We start from the raw sequence: 16,408 nt of genomic DNA on the forward strand, positions 1-16,408 counted from the left end.
TCTGAAATCTGCTCTGTGCACACCCAGTCCTGCTAACCTGCCTGCCCAGGCTGTGTGAGAAAGTGTCTCCTTTCTCCTGGTGTGCTTGCTTCCAGGTGCAAAGAAATCCTGGGGACACAGATACACAGACTCAAAAAAAAAAGTCACTTCAGCCATCCGTCTCCTATGGTAATACACTGCAAGGTGCCTAAAAGCAGACTGATGGTTTTATTTTGGGAAAACTCATTGGTTTATGTAAAGTTTCATGTTTCCCAACATTGGGAATAGGCTTGGACTAGGAACATCTAGGAGTCCCTTCTGATCCAAGTATTTCTAGGATTCAACAACATCTGCCACTGCATTCATTGCCAGTTTCCAATAAACTAAATGGACATTTTCCCCTTGTTAGGCAGAAGACAAGGATCAATAACAAACTTTGTTGTAACTTAATTTTAAACTTATTCCAACCTCTTGGCTTCACGTTTCACTCAGATCTGTCTCCTTTAAGAAGAGATAAAAAAGGCTTAGGTTAAAGAAATTAGGAATGGAAAATGAAAAGAGAGAGAGGGGAATGCAGTGAAACAAGAAGACAAAATATGCAGATGTCATCATCAGCCAAGGGCACTTTTACTGTGGGACAGTAATAACACAGCATGTGACTGATATGGGAAGAGCTGCCTCAGTGCAATTGCAGGTGTTGCTCTTTGGCTCTGGGACTTCTTTTCATGTGGGATCTCTTCAAAATGAAAACTTCATTGGAGAAATCTTTGCTCTCTATAAGTTTTAAGAGTAATTTTTTTTAACACAAAAGTCTAAATAATAAATGAAAACAGTAATGACTGAACATTGTCCTTGTGCTCAGGGTTTCTAATACAAGGAATATAGAAAGATTCCCTAAGCCACTGCAAGACCAATCTGTGATACAGGAGTCCTTTAAAGAAACATGGAGATCAAAGTTTGTAAGGGGCTGGGCAAGACAAGTAACAGTAGCTTCATTTTTTCAACTAAACTCTGTTAGGTTATCTTTGCTCAGAAGCTGGGTTCTGTTTTCTGAGCTATTTCCATGACAGGGAGCACATTGAGGAGAATTTATGAGACTGAACAGAAATCTGGCAAAAATATGTCTTGAACTCTACCCCTGATTCAGGTTTTCCTTCACAAAATATCTTTTCAGATAGATGTGCAGCTACATTTTATTTTTTTTCAGTGTAGACACAATAGTTCTTCGTGTCGCTTTCTCAGCCTGCCACGTTGCTGGTGAGGAGGAACTTGAGAGTCACATTGTGCAAAGGTTCATCAGCTGCTGGGACACTGATCCTGCACCTGGGCCCTTTTGATCTTTGGCCATTTTCACAGCTGTCACAAGCGGCTGCCAGGGCTGGTTGGGAAATGCATTCTCTTTCAAATAAGTCAGACTATCATCTTTATTGAAGTTCTGACTCTCATCAACCTGCTCAGTTCTCCAAAAGCAGAGAGATTTCTTTGCTGACAATTCTTTCAAAACTTAAAAATACAACTTAATACTTTTTTTTTTTTAATCTTCTTTATTATCCTTTCGTTATGCCAAATGAACTTTCTTACATGCCAGAGGCTGGTTAGCCCATCTGCTTACCCTGAACATGGCTGTGTCTCTTTTACACTGGTATCCCTTCTTGACCCTTTGCTCCATTCCTCTCACAGTCTCCACTTCTGGTGGAAGAATGGAAATGAATTCAAGGTACCACCTTCATGACCAGCTGATGACCATCTCAGCATGAACTGAGGTTGTGCAGAATGCAAACATACATAAGAAATGTCATACACAAGGGCCTGTGGACCTGCATGTTGGTTGTTATAGGGATGTAGGGAAAAAATTCCATTGGAAATTAGCTTTTTATTTTGAAATCTGCAAGTTTCTCTTTAAAAAGTGCAAACACATCTGCAGATTTGCTCAAGAGTTACAGAAAGTGACACGCAGACACACCCCATACATATTTACTTTCCTACAGTTTCTATTTCTGTAGTTACTGCCTTTGCAAAATCATCATCATCACGGAATAATGAAGTGGTTTGGATTGGAAGGGACCTCACAGCCCATCTCCTTCCAACCCCCCTGCCATGGGCAGGGACACCTGCCATTATCCCAGGTTGCTCAGAGCCCCATCCAGTGTGGCCTTGGACACTGCCAGCGATCCAGGGGCAGCCACAGCTTCTCTGGGCAGCCTGTGCCAGGGCCTCACCACTCTCACAGTGAAGAATTTCATCCCAATATCCAATCTACACCTACTCTCTGTGACTTTGAAGCCATTCCACCTGTGTTTTGACACTGGGTTGAATGTAAACTGGTTTGTCCCTCACTGGATCACTGAGGTAGTTAAAGTTCTCTTGATGTCACTGAGTGACACCTATGCTGATTAGCATTATTCCCTTCTTTGGGTTTTTGCATAATTTTGTTTTATTGCTTCTTCAATAGGCTAGAAGATTTATCTTGGACCAGTGAGTCCTGGGCTCAGGTCATAGGCAAAGTAACTCCAGGAAGAATGCAAGGCTACAGCCACCTGGAACGAGTCAGGAGGGATCATTTTTCATTAAAAAAAAAATAAGGAAAGGAAGAGTGCCCTGAAACAAATATAATTATAAACTGTGTTGTTTTAGATATCATCCCTAATGATTTCTTGTTTGACGTAAGTTTCATTGTCCTTGGAGAAGCTATTCCAGATCTGTCAGCCATGGTTCATGAAAGCACACAATAAAATTGTGAGTTGTAAACATTTAATTGTGAGGGGAAAAAAATTAGTCCTAATCAAGGCATTTTGGTCCACACCCTGTGACAAAAAATAGCGAACAATTATATGTGCTTATGAGATCCAGGATTGAATAATATGTTCAGATCTCATGATCCAAGGACACAGCTCGTTGAGCTCATCTGGACTTATTGGCCCCTTGGATTTTGGCCAAACACTTTTCAGCAGTGTATGGCTTCCAAAACAAACATGTTTTTGGACTGAGCAGGATGCAGAGTTTGGCTGGAGAGAAAAAAGAAATCTCTGCTTGTGGCTGCATACTTGGTTGTTTGTTTTTATAATTTTTTTCTCCAATGACAGCGACTTCCTCACTGCAGTTCACTGCAATTCCAGTTTGCATTACATGTATTAAACCTAGAGATTCCCAGTGGTTTTTCTTACCCTGAGTCTCCTCCTCAGCTGTCCAGCAGCTGGAAGAGATTCTTGCTTCCTCCTTTAATCTTGGGTTCTGACAAGGAAACCAAATGACCTTTTGGATTCTGCAAGTCATTGTGATTCCTAACATGGAGCACAAGAGTTTGCAGTTGGACCATTTTTTGAAGGAACAAAGTCACCTGTAGTTAAATACCTGGGACCTAATTGTCTCCTCCATTGCTCAAATTGATGCAGATCAGGGTGGCTTCAGCAAATGCCAAAAGTAAAACAGACAACAAAAACCACCCCAAAAGACCAATGCAAAAGAGATGTGGGGCTGTTTATTTCCTTTTACAAGCATGTCTTTAATTAGATGGCCAATACTTATCCCAGGTTGCTCAGAGCCCCATCCAGCCTGGCCTTGGACACTGCCAGGGATCCAGAGGCAGCCACAGCTTCTCTGGCTAATCTGTGCCAGGGCCTCACCACGGTCACAGGGAAGAATTTCTTCCTGATATCCAATCTAAACCTGTTCTCTGTCAGTGTAAAGCCATTGCCCCTTGTCCTGTCACTCCAGGCCCTTGTCCAGAGTCTCTCTCCATCTTTCCTGTGGGCTCCCTTCAGGCACTGCAAGGCCACAATAAGGTCACCCCAAAGCCTTCTCTTCTCCAGGCTGAACAATCCCAATTCCCTCAGCCTTTCCTTCCAGCAGAGCTGCTCCATCCTCTGATCCCCTTGGTGTCCCTGCTCTGGCCTGGCTCCAGCAGCTCCCTGTCCTTGCTGTGCTGGGCCCAGGGCTGGATGCAGCCCTGCAGGGGGGGCTCAGCAGAGAGGGGCAGAGGGGCAGAATCCCCCCTGCCCTGCTGCCCACACTGGGGGCTCAGCCCAGCACAGGGGGGGGGCTCTGGATCCCAGCACTGGCACTGGCACTGCCCCTTGCTCTGAACGTGCTCTCAGCTGAAGCCACACAGTTCATGGACCTGAGCTTTGTGTACCTGCAGCTGAGCTTACCCTGTACATGTGAAATATCAGAAAGCCTTCTTTTTCCTTTCTTTTTCCCTTTCCCTTCATAGTACTGAATCTTTCAGATGATTTCTGCAGCCATTTGTGTTCATAAGACTTAGCTCCAGCAGGAGGGATACTTTCTTCAATGCACAGGACTAATGTGTCTTGTGTCAAGACCCTAAAGAAGATCCCAACCCCTCTTAGACTCTCAGCAAAGCATGGGCTGTTCTGGTGACCCTTTTGAGATATTTGCCTGTTTGATCCCCTTTGAGTTGCTATCCAGAGTTTCAACCAGAGCTTAATGAATCATGAAGCTGTTACAGGGGCTGTTGCAGGAGATGGGTAGATGGGATTCTTCCTGATACATCTTCCCCTAGCTTTGAAGTTGGTCCTGCACTTATCTAAGAGGTTGGATTCAAGCCTTCCAACAGTCCTTTCCCTTCTAAATGTCTCCATGAAAACAGAGATATTATTAAGTTTCAAATTACCTGTGAGGAAGCAGAAAATGAGGTAAACTTAGCAAAATGTTTCCTATTCTTCATAGGGGTGTGAGGCTTATCCAGCAGCTCTTGTCCCCAAAATTCCTGGGAGATTTTTTATCCCCCAAACTGAGAGCATAGAGTGGGAAGGGAGCATGGGAAATGCCCATGCCTCCCAGGACACCTGGGCACTTCCCAGGCAAGAAATCTGAATTACACAAAGATCTACAAAAATTTGAAGTGTACCAATGCATACTCTGGTCTTAGAAGTGAATAAAAACTAGATTTGGAGGAAGAGTTAACACAGCATTTCTGAATCAAGGAAAAACCAAGGGTTAAGAGGGATTTAGAGTCAAAACACTACCAAAAATGTATAAAATTTTATTTTATGAATACATTAAACTATTGTGCGCAGCACATACATATAAAAATAGAAGCAATTTCACAAACAATTGATTGGACAGTTTTATGTTTCTTGCAAATTTACAGTCTCAATTGTGAGTCCATATTGAGTCAGAACATGAGGTATATTTTAGTGAAAAAAAGCAATCTGAGAACTTTGGCACCATTTTACTGTGCAAAATAAAATCTTGGAATTGAAATAGTGAGGTATACAAATATTACTCTGCTTTTCCACTGTGTGTATGTCTGTGTCTCTGCATGTCTGGGAAAAATACATTTATTTAAGAACATGATTCAGTTCCAGCCAAATCTGCTTTCTAACAGGGTGAATTAAGTCTTAGAATGTTATGGGGTTTGCCTGAGGAAGGAGAAACTGTAAATATAGGCATTAACTCCACAGGAGAATCCCATGTGCAAAATGTGGGCATGCCAGGCTGGTGTGGAGCATTCACAGCAATGCTTTCAAAGCTCAGCCCATGGCATGACCCCTGTTAATGCACACTTGAGATATGTTTTGAAGTTCCTAATTTGGCCCTGATTTGGGAAATTCCTTTAGTTTCATGAGTTGTCTTTATATAGTCACATACCCTTCTTTGATTTCAGCTCTGATTTCCATGTTGATCTGGCTGGCATAGGGGTGTAATGAGGATAAAAACAGTGATGTAAAGAGTAACTCAGCAGAGTGACTGATGGGGCTCTCCAAATGCCCACCAAAATTGCATCCAAAAGGGTCTGCAGTTCCTAAGAACAGTCTCAGGCTGTGAATAACAGATTTATAGATACACAGAATGACTGAGGTTGGAGAACACCTCCAAGATCATCAAGTCCAATCTTTGACAAATCCCCACCTTGTCAACCAGACCAGAGCCACATCCAGTCATATCCTGGACACTTCCAGGGATGGTGACTCCACCTCTTCTCTGGGCAGCCTGTTCCAATGCCTGACCACCCCTTCAGTGAAGAAATTCAACCTGAACCCCCCCTGGCACAGCTTGAGGCCGTTTCCCTCTTGTCCTGACTCCTTGTGACCTGGTCTATGGGTTGTCCTCGCTTGACCAGTGTGTGCAAAATGGAGCCAGTTAGTCTGCTTCCCACCTTTTGTGCCAGCTCTCCCAATGCTTACCAGTCCTGGCAACAATCATTTTCTCTAGGCTGCCCTGGTTTAAGAGGGAACAGACTTCATCCTATCATAAGGATGCTGGATTAAACTGTGATCAGAAACAAATTTGTGTGCCAGCATTTGAACTCTGTTTCCTTCTACATCCCTGGACTCTTCCATACTTCTTCAAACTTCATTTCAAAGACAATTAGGAATATAACCCCAGGATACACGTTGCCAGCTAATGTTGCACAGCTCTCTGTACCTCTAGGGACTCTGATATCCTCCAAACTTTTCTTTGACCCACTCTCTCCCCACTCAAAACATCCTGATTTTTCACTTCAAATGCGCATTTCTCCAAAGCAAACTGCGGCACACGTTGTGGGTGAACAAAGTGTGTCATCTTGGCTTCTTTCTGAAATACTGCAAGACCAGAAAATAAAGAGCAATTCCTTTCAACTCCTTTCCTTCCAAAGCATCCTCCAAAGTATCCCATTCCTGTACTGTGAGCAGGATTCCACTCTTTTTTTCTCTTCATTTACATTGTAATCATCACTTACATTTTAATCAGATAAATCCAAGTATAAGTCACATTAGAGATGCTGGAAAACTGTATCTTGTTCACAAAACAATTGCATTCACAGTTTCTTGGGAATGGTGGTGGTGGGTACATCCTTGTGAGTATGTCCTTTGGGCCAAATCTTCTGTAGCTATAAACTGATAGTTTTCCTGGGCTGATTTACTCCAGCTGAGGATCTGGCCCTGACAGTGTCTCTCATGCATGTCAGAAGGCTCAAATTCATCACGAATAGACAGCCCCTGCAAATAGAATGGCATGTCAAGGCTGGACATAGCCCCCTTTTGGCTGGACGTGGGAGATAATCTTGCACTCAGATATTCACTTCTGCAGCAGCATGGTCCATCTATGCTGAAAATGCTCATGCTCTGACATTACATTGAGTCTAGTTTCAAATTTAGGAGCATGCCACCAATGCAGGAATCCCAAGGCTTCTGGTAACTGACATTTATAGCGACTATTGACTTAGGGCCTCTTAAAATGCTCTTTCAAAGGCACAGAGAATGCAGCTTCACTGGTGATCTGGAAAAGGGTTGTCAAAATAGCAAGGCAAGGTTATGTGTCATTTGTACAGCTTCTAGGAGAGCTTTGAAGGGTGCTTCATACAGCTTGCTGTGTTGTCTTTGAAACAGATGCTTTGCAAGTGACAGAAATTGGAATTATGGCACGAGTTCCTCTGTCCCAACATGGGAAGGTATGCTTGTGTAGCCTCCTTTCTCTGTCCTTCATACCTCAGGGAGGTATGATAGAGAAGAACCAAGTATACTTAAGACAGTGAAAATTCAACAGAATTTTCTAAAATAACCCTTTGCTGGAAGCTTCCATGAATTTCTTATCTTTTAAAAAATGCATCCCACACACCAGTTCTAGTTCTTAGAGATCAACAACATTCAGGCTAAATGAGATTCAGTGCCTTTAAATATTTCTTTTCTTTTATATAGAGGCACATGGGCATCAGGAGACTGGCATGACTGATTCATTAAAAGTATGTCCTTACATAGATGCACACTCATCCATCCCATGTCTATATTTATACAAATATTAATATTAAAGATGTACACATCTATACTGGAGGTAAGTCTAAACTAAGCTCACAAAATGCCATTCAGAATCCTCAGCTCCAAATCAGTTTTGCATTGGGAGTCATGTATGATTTATCCTGTGGCCCTTCCCATGGGAAATTGATTGTAGGTCTTCATTTTGCCAACCAGTCCATGTGAAGAGACCCTGGGGAATCCCTTCAGAGGCAGAGGGGCTCTGGGAACCGACAGTTTTCTTGTGTAGAAACACTTATGGAATTGGCACCTTAGTGATCAAAACAGGTTGAGGACTTTAGAGGACAGGACACAGTCTGTAGAGGGGAATGCAGGCAGATATTCAGATGGAGTGAACTGCCTGAAGCTCTGGTGAAGCAAAATCATCTGGTGATTTGGCCCATGATATGTAAACAGTTCAGTACAAGAGATTATTATCTGAGGTAAATAATATCTAGTAAATCACCTATGATTGATTAGATGGGTGTCCACAGCCATTCTGCATCTTCCAAAAACTTCCTTTGCACTCCAGCTTGCATTTTTCTCTGTACAGCACCAAAGGAGGCACACAGCCATGTAAAATTTGTACAGAGTAGGAGAGAAGCAGCATTGTATTACATATGCTATGTGATGAATCTAATACAAATATTTTTATCCAAATATACACATACATATAGAGATATCTTTTTTTTTTGCAATGACCAGTATAAATACTTTACCTGGGAGGTTATTCCCCATGTGCAAAATGAAACAGTTTGTCCTGGGATTTAATCTTCTGTTTTGCTGGTGCTCATATTCTTGGTAGGAAGTGGGTCACTGTCATGGCAGGAGAAACCTTGTTCCCTCTCTTCACCCTGCCGTGTTTGCTCAGGGCTATGTAAGCGCCGCGGTGAACCTTGGATTCGTATGCGTTGTAGTTATTGGGCAGCAAGGTTTCCTTGAACTTGCACTCATCTTGGAAAACAGCCTAAGGAATAACAAGGGGAGGGGTAGGGATTCAAATCAGGTACAATCAATTTTCCACCAAGGCCCAGGTCATTTTTCTCCCTCGCGTTTTTACACCAGGGCTCATTGCAGCGTGCGACAGGTGGTGCCGCAGCCACTGCGGCCAACAATAAATCTCCCTCCTCGGTGCTAATTTGGTGTCAGATGAACTCAGATGCCACCTGTCCAGATAATGGACTGTGTATTTCCTGTGGCAGATCGAGTTAATTCATTATAAATCATGGATTTCTTCGTTTTATTTGCAAGTAATAATTTCTGTCAGCATGACACCCTCTTGCCCAAACAACAGCTTTATTTAAGACCTCCCCTTTGCCAGAAGTTCCATCATTTATAAAAAATTATATGCTGGCTGTTGAAACCTTCAGAGCTTTTCCAAACAGCAATGTCCAGGGACAACTGCTTGCTTTAATAAGAGATTTGATTTGCAAGAAATACTTTCTTTCTTAAACCATTAGTGATATTTAACTATGCAGCTGGTTCTAATCTGGGAAAACAGTTTTAATATCCTCCATGTCAAAACATGAAAATCTAAGGAGGGAGTTATCTGGGAGAGGAGGTGCAAGAGGACAAGCAGGAGATAAATGCAGAGGAAATTGAAAGAGAAAGCAGAATAATTCTCTGACTTCAAATGTCTGGCACATGAGATGCCAACCAATGCAGTTCTATCTGGGCATCTGTGTGATAACACCATCCAAAGCCTGTAAGAGTTTGACTTAAGGCATTGTGCTGTGCAGGGAAAATGCACATCTCTTAAAGTTTTTGAAAGTGTATTTGAAAATAAAAAAAACTGTATTGAAAGTGGAGGGAAAAAAATCTAAGGGATTTCTGAAGCTGGACCCTGTGCTTTTTTAGAAAGACCCAGCTAAGGTAAAGCAGTTGGACTTGTGGCACTTTTCGGGTGCTTATGATCACTTGTGATTGAAGGAATATTCCTGAAGTGGGACCTTAAGGTGTTCTACTGTCATTATGAGTGTGAGAAGGAATCAGGTTAGTGATGGTCACAGGTCCCTCACAGCATTTGGCATTATTTTAAACCACTGCAATGCTTTGTTGAAATTACAGCTCTCCCAAAGGAAAGGACTCTGCTGTTCCTTGACAAAAGAGATTGCTACAATGAATGGCATCATTACTTTGAGATGAGCTGATTTTGCCTAGTGCCCAGGGCCAGCCTCTTTCAAATGCACCTCCTAAGAAGCACTTTTTCTGCTGGATATTGACACTGGAGATGTGTTGCTCACATCTCAGAGGTTAAACTGCATTTAGATAGCAAATCATCTAGATGAGGAGGATGGTGTTTCAGTACGATTTGCATACCATTGTTAATAGTTATTATTATTTTCTCACCCTTTGCAACTGATCTCACAAAACTGATCATTAAAATAACCCCAGCCACACATGTTGGCCTTGTAGGGTAGACTTCCTATTTATTCTTGATGGTGTGGCTGTTTTTGGTAGGAAGGAGCATGTGGTCATTACTTTACTAAGGGTAGCTTTTGGAAATAGCTATAATTGTGCCTCTCCTACACACAATGCAATGCAGGATGGAATCAATGGGGCTCCGCTTTGCTACCATGTGTTTGCAGCTCTGTGACCTTGGAAGAAGCCATCTAATTAATCTGTACTATTTGCAGAATACGTTCATTTTCCTAAGGTGTCCCCTGTACAGTCTTAAAGCTTTAAAATCCCAGCCCTGTAACAGCCATGCTGCTTTTTGCATTAAATAGCACTGATGACAGCAGGCTGGGCAGGCTCCCTCTAACAGGAGGGCTATTTTCTCTGCTTGTAATCAGAGATTTCCATAAGGAAAAGATTGAAACAAACAAAACCAAAACAAACTAAACCCAAACAAACAAAGCAAAACACTAAACTGAACCAAACCACTTCAAAACCTTTTTGTATAAACTGTGAAAAGCTACTTGCACTTGTACTTACCGTCCCATACAACCTGCCTTTGCTGTTCATTGCAATGAAGAGAGCACTTTTCACACCAAGCAGACTTACAACACCTCTTTCTACAGTGGATATTTCAAAGAGACCTGAAAAACATGAAGTTTAATCGGAGTGTTATCACAGAATCTAGAACTAATGGAAGGGGAATTCAGATATATATTTTTTTAAACCCTAACAAACTTGTAATATATTCTTTATAAGAATTAACTCCCTAATGCAGCAAAATAAATATGCACAGAGATCTTGTGTTTTTCTAAATGTCACAGGATTTGAAAATAATTATTCTAGAACTGTGGTTACATTCTGTATAAGCCTTTTGCTCTATCAAACTCTTTTGATCTGTCTACCTCTGGACCTTTTCAATAAGAAAATAATTTTAATGTAATATGCTATACTTACAAAAGGTTTTTTGCTGAGCCTTAAAGAAGTGTGGCTTGCATTTTGAAGTCCCACATGATATTGCTGCAAAAGATTTCAGCAACTGCCCTCTACAGGAAATTCAAATCCACATGACTAATGCTTTCCTTAATTCTTAGGGTAACAGAACAGCACCCACAAGAATGAACAAACCAGGACCAGCAAACCCCTTCCATGGGACACATTGAGTGTCCCAAAAATACTGGTCAGCTGGGATTCAAGAATCATGCTTTGGACTCAGCAAAAACCTCCCAGATTCAAAAGGCAAATGAGAAGGTGAGGAGCAAGAAAATGCAGCAGAGGGTCAGTTTTTGACCTGGTTTGTCTTTTCTCATCTGTGCAGCAAAGCAGGTAAAAATAAATTCTATCTAAATTCGTCTAAGCATTTTGTGCCACGTTTCAGCCCAAAGGGTTTTCATGTTTATTGATCCCAGGGACTTTAAAAGGCAACAGATGTAGCACAGATTAATAATATCAACTCACAACATTTGCACTCTGTGAAGGGTAATTACTAGAGTTCACAAGCAATTAAGTGACATCTATTCTATTTCATTTCTGGATGCAACTCACTGTATTGGTTTTCATTGTGAACTCCGCTTATCCTTCCGTCTGGGAGGATTTGAAGGTGAAACCCGATGCCCACGTTGCAGTAAAGCCTCCGCTGCCTCTTGATTCCTAGCAAATAGTCACTCTCCCAGTTCACATCTGCCTTCTCCCCTGACATCCCAGCCATGGACCTGGACAGCAGAGATTGCCATCCTCTCTCCAGCAATGTGCCATTAGTTCTGCTTACAGCTGGGTGTGTGGCGGCAATCCCGGCCAGCAGGCCCAGGAGAAGGAAGGCGGGCAGCGTCCGGTGAGCGCCGGCGTCGCAGGACATAGTGATGAGAGGTCTTTGTGCCGTGGCCATCCCGTTCACCTCCTGGGCACGTGGTCAGAATTAATGGCCCTAAAAATACCGCCCTTCTTGTTTTTCTCCCTTCAGCATGGTGGCAGAGGCTTATTTTTGGAAAGCAAATAGAGCTTGCTGACCTGAAACTAAAGCCCGACAGCAGTTGGGTTGGGAGCAGAGACAGGCCAGCAGGACTGCAACTGGTGGGGACCATGGTTTGTAGATCCTGCTTCCCGCTGGGCAGCCTCCGTTATATTTGATTGAGCCATCTTTATAGTGCAGGGGCTGTCCCTGCCCACATCATCACTCTGACATCAACAGCCTGCCCAAGGTGAGGCTGCCAGGGCTGTAACTCAAACCTGCGTCCTCCCGGCCTGCTGAGCTTGGAGTGCTGTCAGCCAAGACTGGAGGCAGGAGTGGGATTTCATTGGCTGTGGGAAGCAAAGGAGTCAAATTGGTCAGGGAATCAGAGGCCTCACAGGCAGCTTCCTTATTTAGAGAGGAAGGTGTAAAAACAGTTCTGGACCTCATCAGTGAGCAATGAGAGGTTTGCAGCCACTTCCTTGGTGGCACGATCGGCGGGTGCTTGTCGGGGCACCTCGATACTCGGGGACAATCGGCTTGAGGTGGCCACAGCTCTTTTTGTGCACCCCCTGCAAAGCCAAGGCACCTCTTAGTGAGCGACCCACGTGCTAACCTCTGTCTGTGCCTCTGCAGGGAGTGTTCCTGGCTGGCTAAAGGAGAGGTAAGCCATGCAGCAGGGACAGAAGCCCCAGCTCCTGCAGGTTTTATCCCAGTGGGAATTCTGCTGAGCAGGAAACACAGGCTGGAGCATTGATCTTGCAGCGACACATAGATGGGAACATTAGGTCTTCCTGTTTTTCACTGAGGTGACTTCCAGATGATCACATTTACTTCCAGGTGATCACATTTACCTGGGGAGGGTGTGTGCCTCCTGCAGGGGGGCAATAGTATTTGTAGGAGCAAGACAAGGATTTAAGTGATGTGTTAAAGATGAGGGAAAAGTGAGATGGCCACAGTTTACCAGTGTTTCACTGTCTCCTTTCCTCAAGCTCAAATACTCACTATTTTTATAATTAATGACCATCTTAATTTGCCTCTCCTGCTCAGACTGTGTTGTTTCCCCTCATTTTCCACTGTAGCTGTTTCAGCTCCTTTGGAGTTGGACAGATCAGACTTTTATCTTAATTAGTTTCACAGAAGTTATCAAGACATAAGACAGAGGGAAACGGTTTATACAGAGATTTATACAAATACTTTTGTCAATATGTCTGTCAGCTTCTCATAGCACAGGCCTTGCATCTTCTGTGTCATTTGAGAAGCCTGCTAATGAGGGGAGTACCAGGAAGCCTAATTAAACTGAGCACTCCCAGTGTGACAGTTTCACATTAAGCAGCAGAGGTGTAATACAAGGCCTGGGACACTGCAGACTCCCCAGCAGGAGCCCTGTGAGGTGAAGGGGAGCCCCTGGCAGCCTTGAGGCAGGAGATCAGCTAGAGTCAGTGATGTATGTGAATATTGATTGCTCTCAGGAGACAGGCTCAGCTATAAAATAATTGGGAACCATAAGGCTAGGCCCTGGCTTGTGCCAGGTGAGATTTCAAGGTCTCTGTGCCTTTGCTGAAGCTGAACTTGACTATCACAGAATCACAGAATAACCTGAGCTAGAATGGACCCACTAGGATCGTGCAAGTCTAATGCCTGGCTCTGCACAGGACACCCCAGCAATCCCACCCTGTGCCTGAGAGCCTTGTCCAAACACTCCCTGAACTCTGGCAGGCTTGGGGCAGTGGCCAAAGGAAGGATATCTTTTGCTGAGAAAGAATATCTTCAGATCCTTTTCTCTTCTGCTTTCTACTTTATCTGATGATTTTTTCATCTATATAAAGTGCATATATCATTTTTAGGAAGAAATAATACTAGTATTTTACACCCTCTTATCATAGCTGCAGTCTTCATGAGAGGCCAGCATCACTGGGAAACAAAGCCCAGGGTCCCTGTTCCAAGCATGGGGCACTGATTTTCCAGTTTTTCTTATGCTGCAGTCTGAAACCTGCCCATTCCCAATGCATGTGACTCCTGCCAACACTGCCTGGTCTCAGAGCCATCACTGCCTGTAAAAACATGCATTGTAGTATTTTCTTTCCTGTTTATTTCCTCCCCTAGAGAACTTTTCAAGTGTAATGGGTGCAGAGCTGGATTTCCATCCTCAGCTTTAATCACCTTTGCATCTTTATGTCTCATTCATCAGAGCAAAGATAAACCATGGGCTAATTGAACTCCTCTAACTTTTACTGGCACATCTGCCCCTGTGGATTCCCCCTAAGGTGTCCTGATGGCCCAAGTTAAAGGAACACTTTGTAGGATTCACCATGTCTCATCCCAGTACCCTTGATCCTAGAAGTAAAAACAAATAGTCGGACACAAAACAAACAAAGATAATTTCTGACATGTCTATGGGATGCATTGGTTTGTATTTTAGTCAGTCCAGCTGGAAAGTGGCTGCTGAGGGCTGTGGTGACCCAGGAGACAGCCTTGATCCAGCAGTTTCCTGCTGAGCAATCTGACAGCATTCTGTATGGAAAGGGTGCACAGATTACTTGCTTGCAAAAATTCCAGACTTTTCTTGCCTGGTCTGTAAACCAAACCAAAGAGCTAAAATTTGTGATTTCACTGGGACACCTGGTTCTCTTAAGACCCAGAGCCCTGGTGTCTGGCCCCAAGTGTGTGCAGCTGGGAGATGAAGTGCATTCTGCAGTCTTGTACTGCTCAGCAATTCTGCATCAGAGTTGAAATGAGTCTTGAACCATTCTCCAGCTGGATCTGTGGCCAGCAGGTTGCCAAGTTTCTGTGTATTAGCATTTGAACTGCCATGTAAAGTCTTGAGCTTCTGATTCAATCAGGCAAGCCTTGTTTGCTCTAAAAAATGTCTCATTCTGCTTAAATTTGTCCTCTTGGCCCATGAAGTGACTGTTTCCAGAAAACAGACTGTAACCTTCTGACTTTAGGTAGCATGTTGTCCCGGCTTCATGTGCCCAGTGAAATTTCGAAGGGAGACACCAATAGCATTTGCAGTAAAATAAACCCTGTGAACTCCAAAATAGTAAAAATTTACTTCAGCAATCAAACTCTGCTTACTTGAACTCTTAAGACCTGGGGTGACAGTGCTCACTGCCTAACTAAAGCAACAAGTTTTCATTGTCAGTATTTCAGCACAACATTAAAATAACCCCTCTTTGGAGCACAGCAGTTCAGATCCACTTTCAGATAGTCCAAGAAAAGTCCTGCAGCTGAGCAGTAACATGATACGGATGCAGAGCACGTCTTTCAAAAAATGTGTGATGACTTAGGGTCCTAAGTTCCATTTTCAAATCTGTTAAAATTCTCTCCCTATTTTAAGGCCTGGAAAGAGCAATCCCTCATTCAAGCACAGAAGGATGGACTAAAATTGTTCACCTTGCCTGTGAAGATCCAAGCTGATGGTGGACAGTGGAGAAGGGAGATTTCCAGGTGACAAATCTGCCTGCTGTGGCAGGGCAGGTGTTGCAGACTCTGGACAAGTTGCATAAAAGTCTGTAAGCCCAAGTATGACCATGGAGCCCCATCTGATCACCTTTAGGTTAATGGGGTTTGCTGACCAGCGTGGAGAGATTTGTAACGCACATACCAGGACTGTTATGAATTACATATTAATCACAATCTGAAAACAGCATAAAAAAATAACAGAGCAAGGGTTGCAGAGCTGTATTGACACCCAAGGACTCCACTCAACTGTAGAACTGGTAACACTGAATTGAGTGTTATTCCCTTGATGCCAACAACATCAGGGAACACTGATGTTGTTGGCTTAAAGGCTGATTTGGATAGAACCACAGAAGAGATGATTAATCAGCAGAAGAACTGAGCTCTGGTAGCAGGAGGATAACAGAAAGGGCTGTAGCACACTGTATTTGTTATTTCTCTTCCCACTACCCAACAGAGAGGCAGCTTTGCTGCCACACTGATCCCCAAAATGAATAAGCCGGATAACAGACAGCAACCTTGCCTAAGAGCCTTGGCAGCTGATGAGATCTTGGAGGCTGAAGTGAGCAAACTTCTGACCCAAAACTGTTCCCTCATTGCAGCTGCTGACTCCCAAAGCATGTAAAAGACTTTTTCAAACATGGTTTGTCATCACCAGTCACAAGGAAGCCAAGATATTAACAGGGAACCTCCACTTTGTCACACACACAGAGGTCCTGGTGAGGACACTCAGACACACCTGGGCAGGACAGTGTGCAAATTTAACAACTTAGAGTCATCTCAAATAATTATCTTCCCATTTCTCTGCAGGGAAATCTCTCACTGAAATTTCACATGCCAATTTCTTACAGGCAAGCCCAAATCACAAACCAGCTTCCTTCTGTTTTCT

The 16,408-nt window shown here is 43.3% G+C and overlaps 1 protein-coding gene across 1 annotated transcript; it reads right to left on the reverse strand.

The window, feature by feature from the left end:
* Positions 1–8,502: 8,502 nt before the first annotated feature.
* On the reverse strand, positions 8,503–11,994 carry FGF6 (fibroblast growth factor 6). Its single transcript, XM_064730676.1, has 3 exons — positions 11,655–11,994; positions 10,650–10,753; positions 8,503–8,679 (listed from the first exon to the last, which is right to left on the reverse strand). The coding sequence occupies exons 1-3, from the start codon at positions 11,992–11,994 to the stop codon at positions 8,503–8,505; spliced, it is 621 nt and encodes a 206-aa protein (XP_064586746.1).
* Between the last annotated feature and the right edge of the window lie 4,414 nt (positions 11,995–16,408).

This window comes from Zonotrichia leucophrys, chromosome 1A (genome assembly GCF_028769735.1).
Source record: "Zonotrichia leucophrys gambelii isolate GWCS_2022_RI chromosome 1A, RI_Zleu_2.0, whole genome shotgun sequence".
NCBI lineage: Eukaryota > Metazoa > Chordata > Aves > Passeriformes > Passerellidae > Zonotrichia > Zonotrichia leucophrys.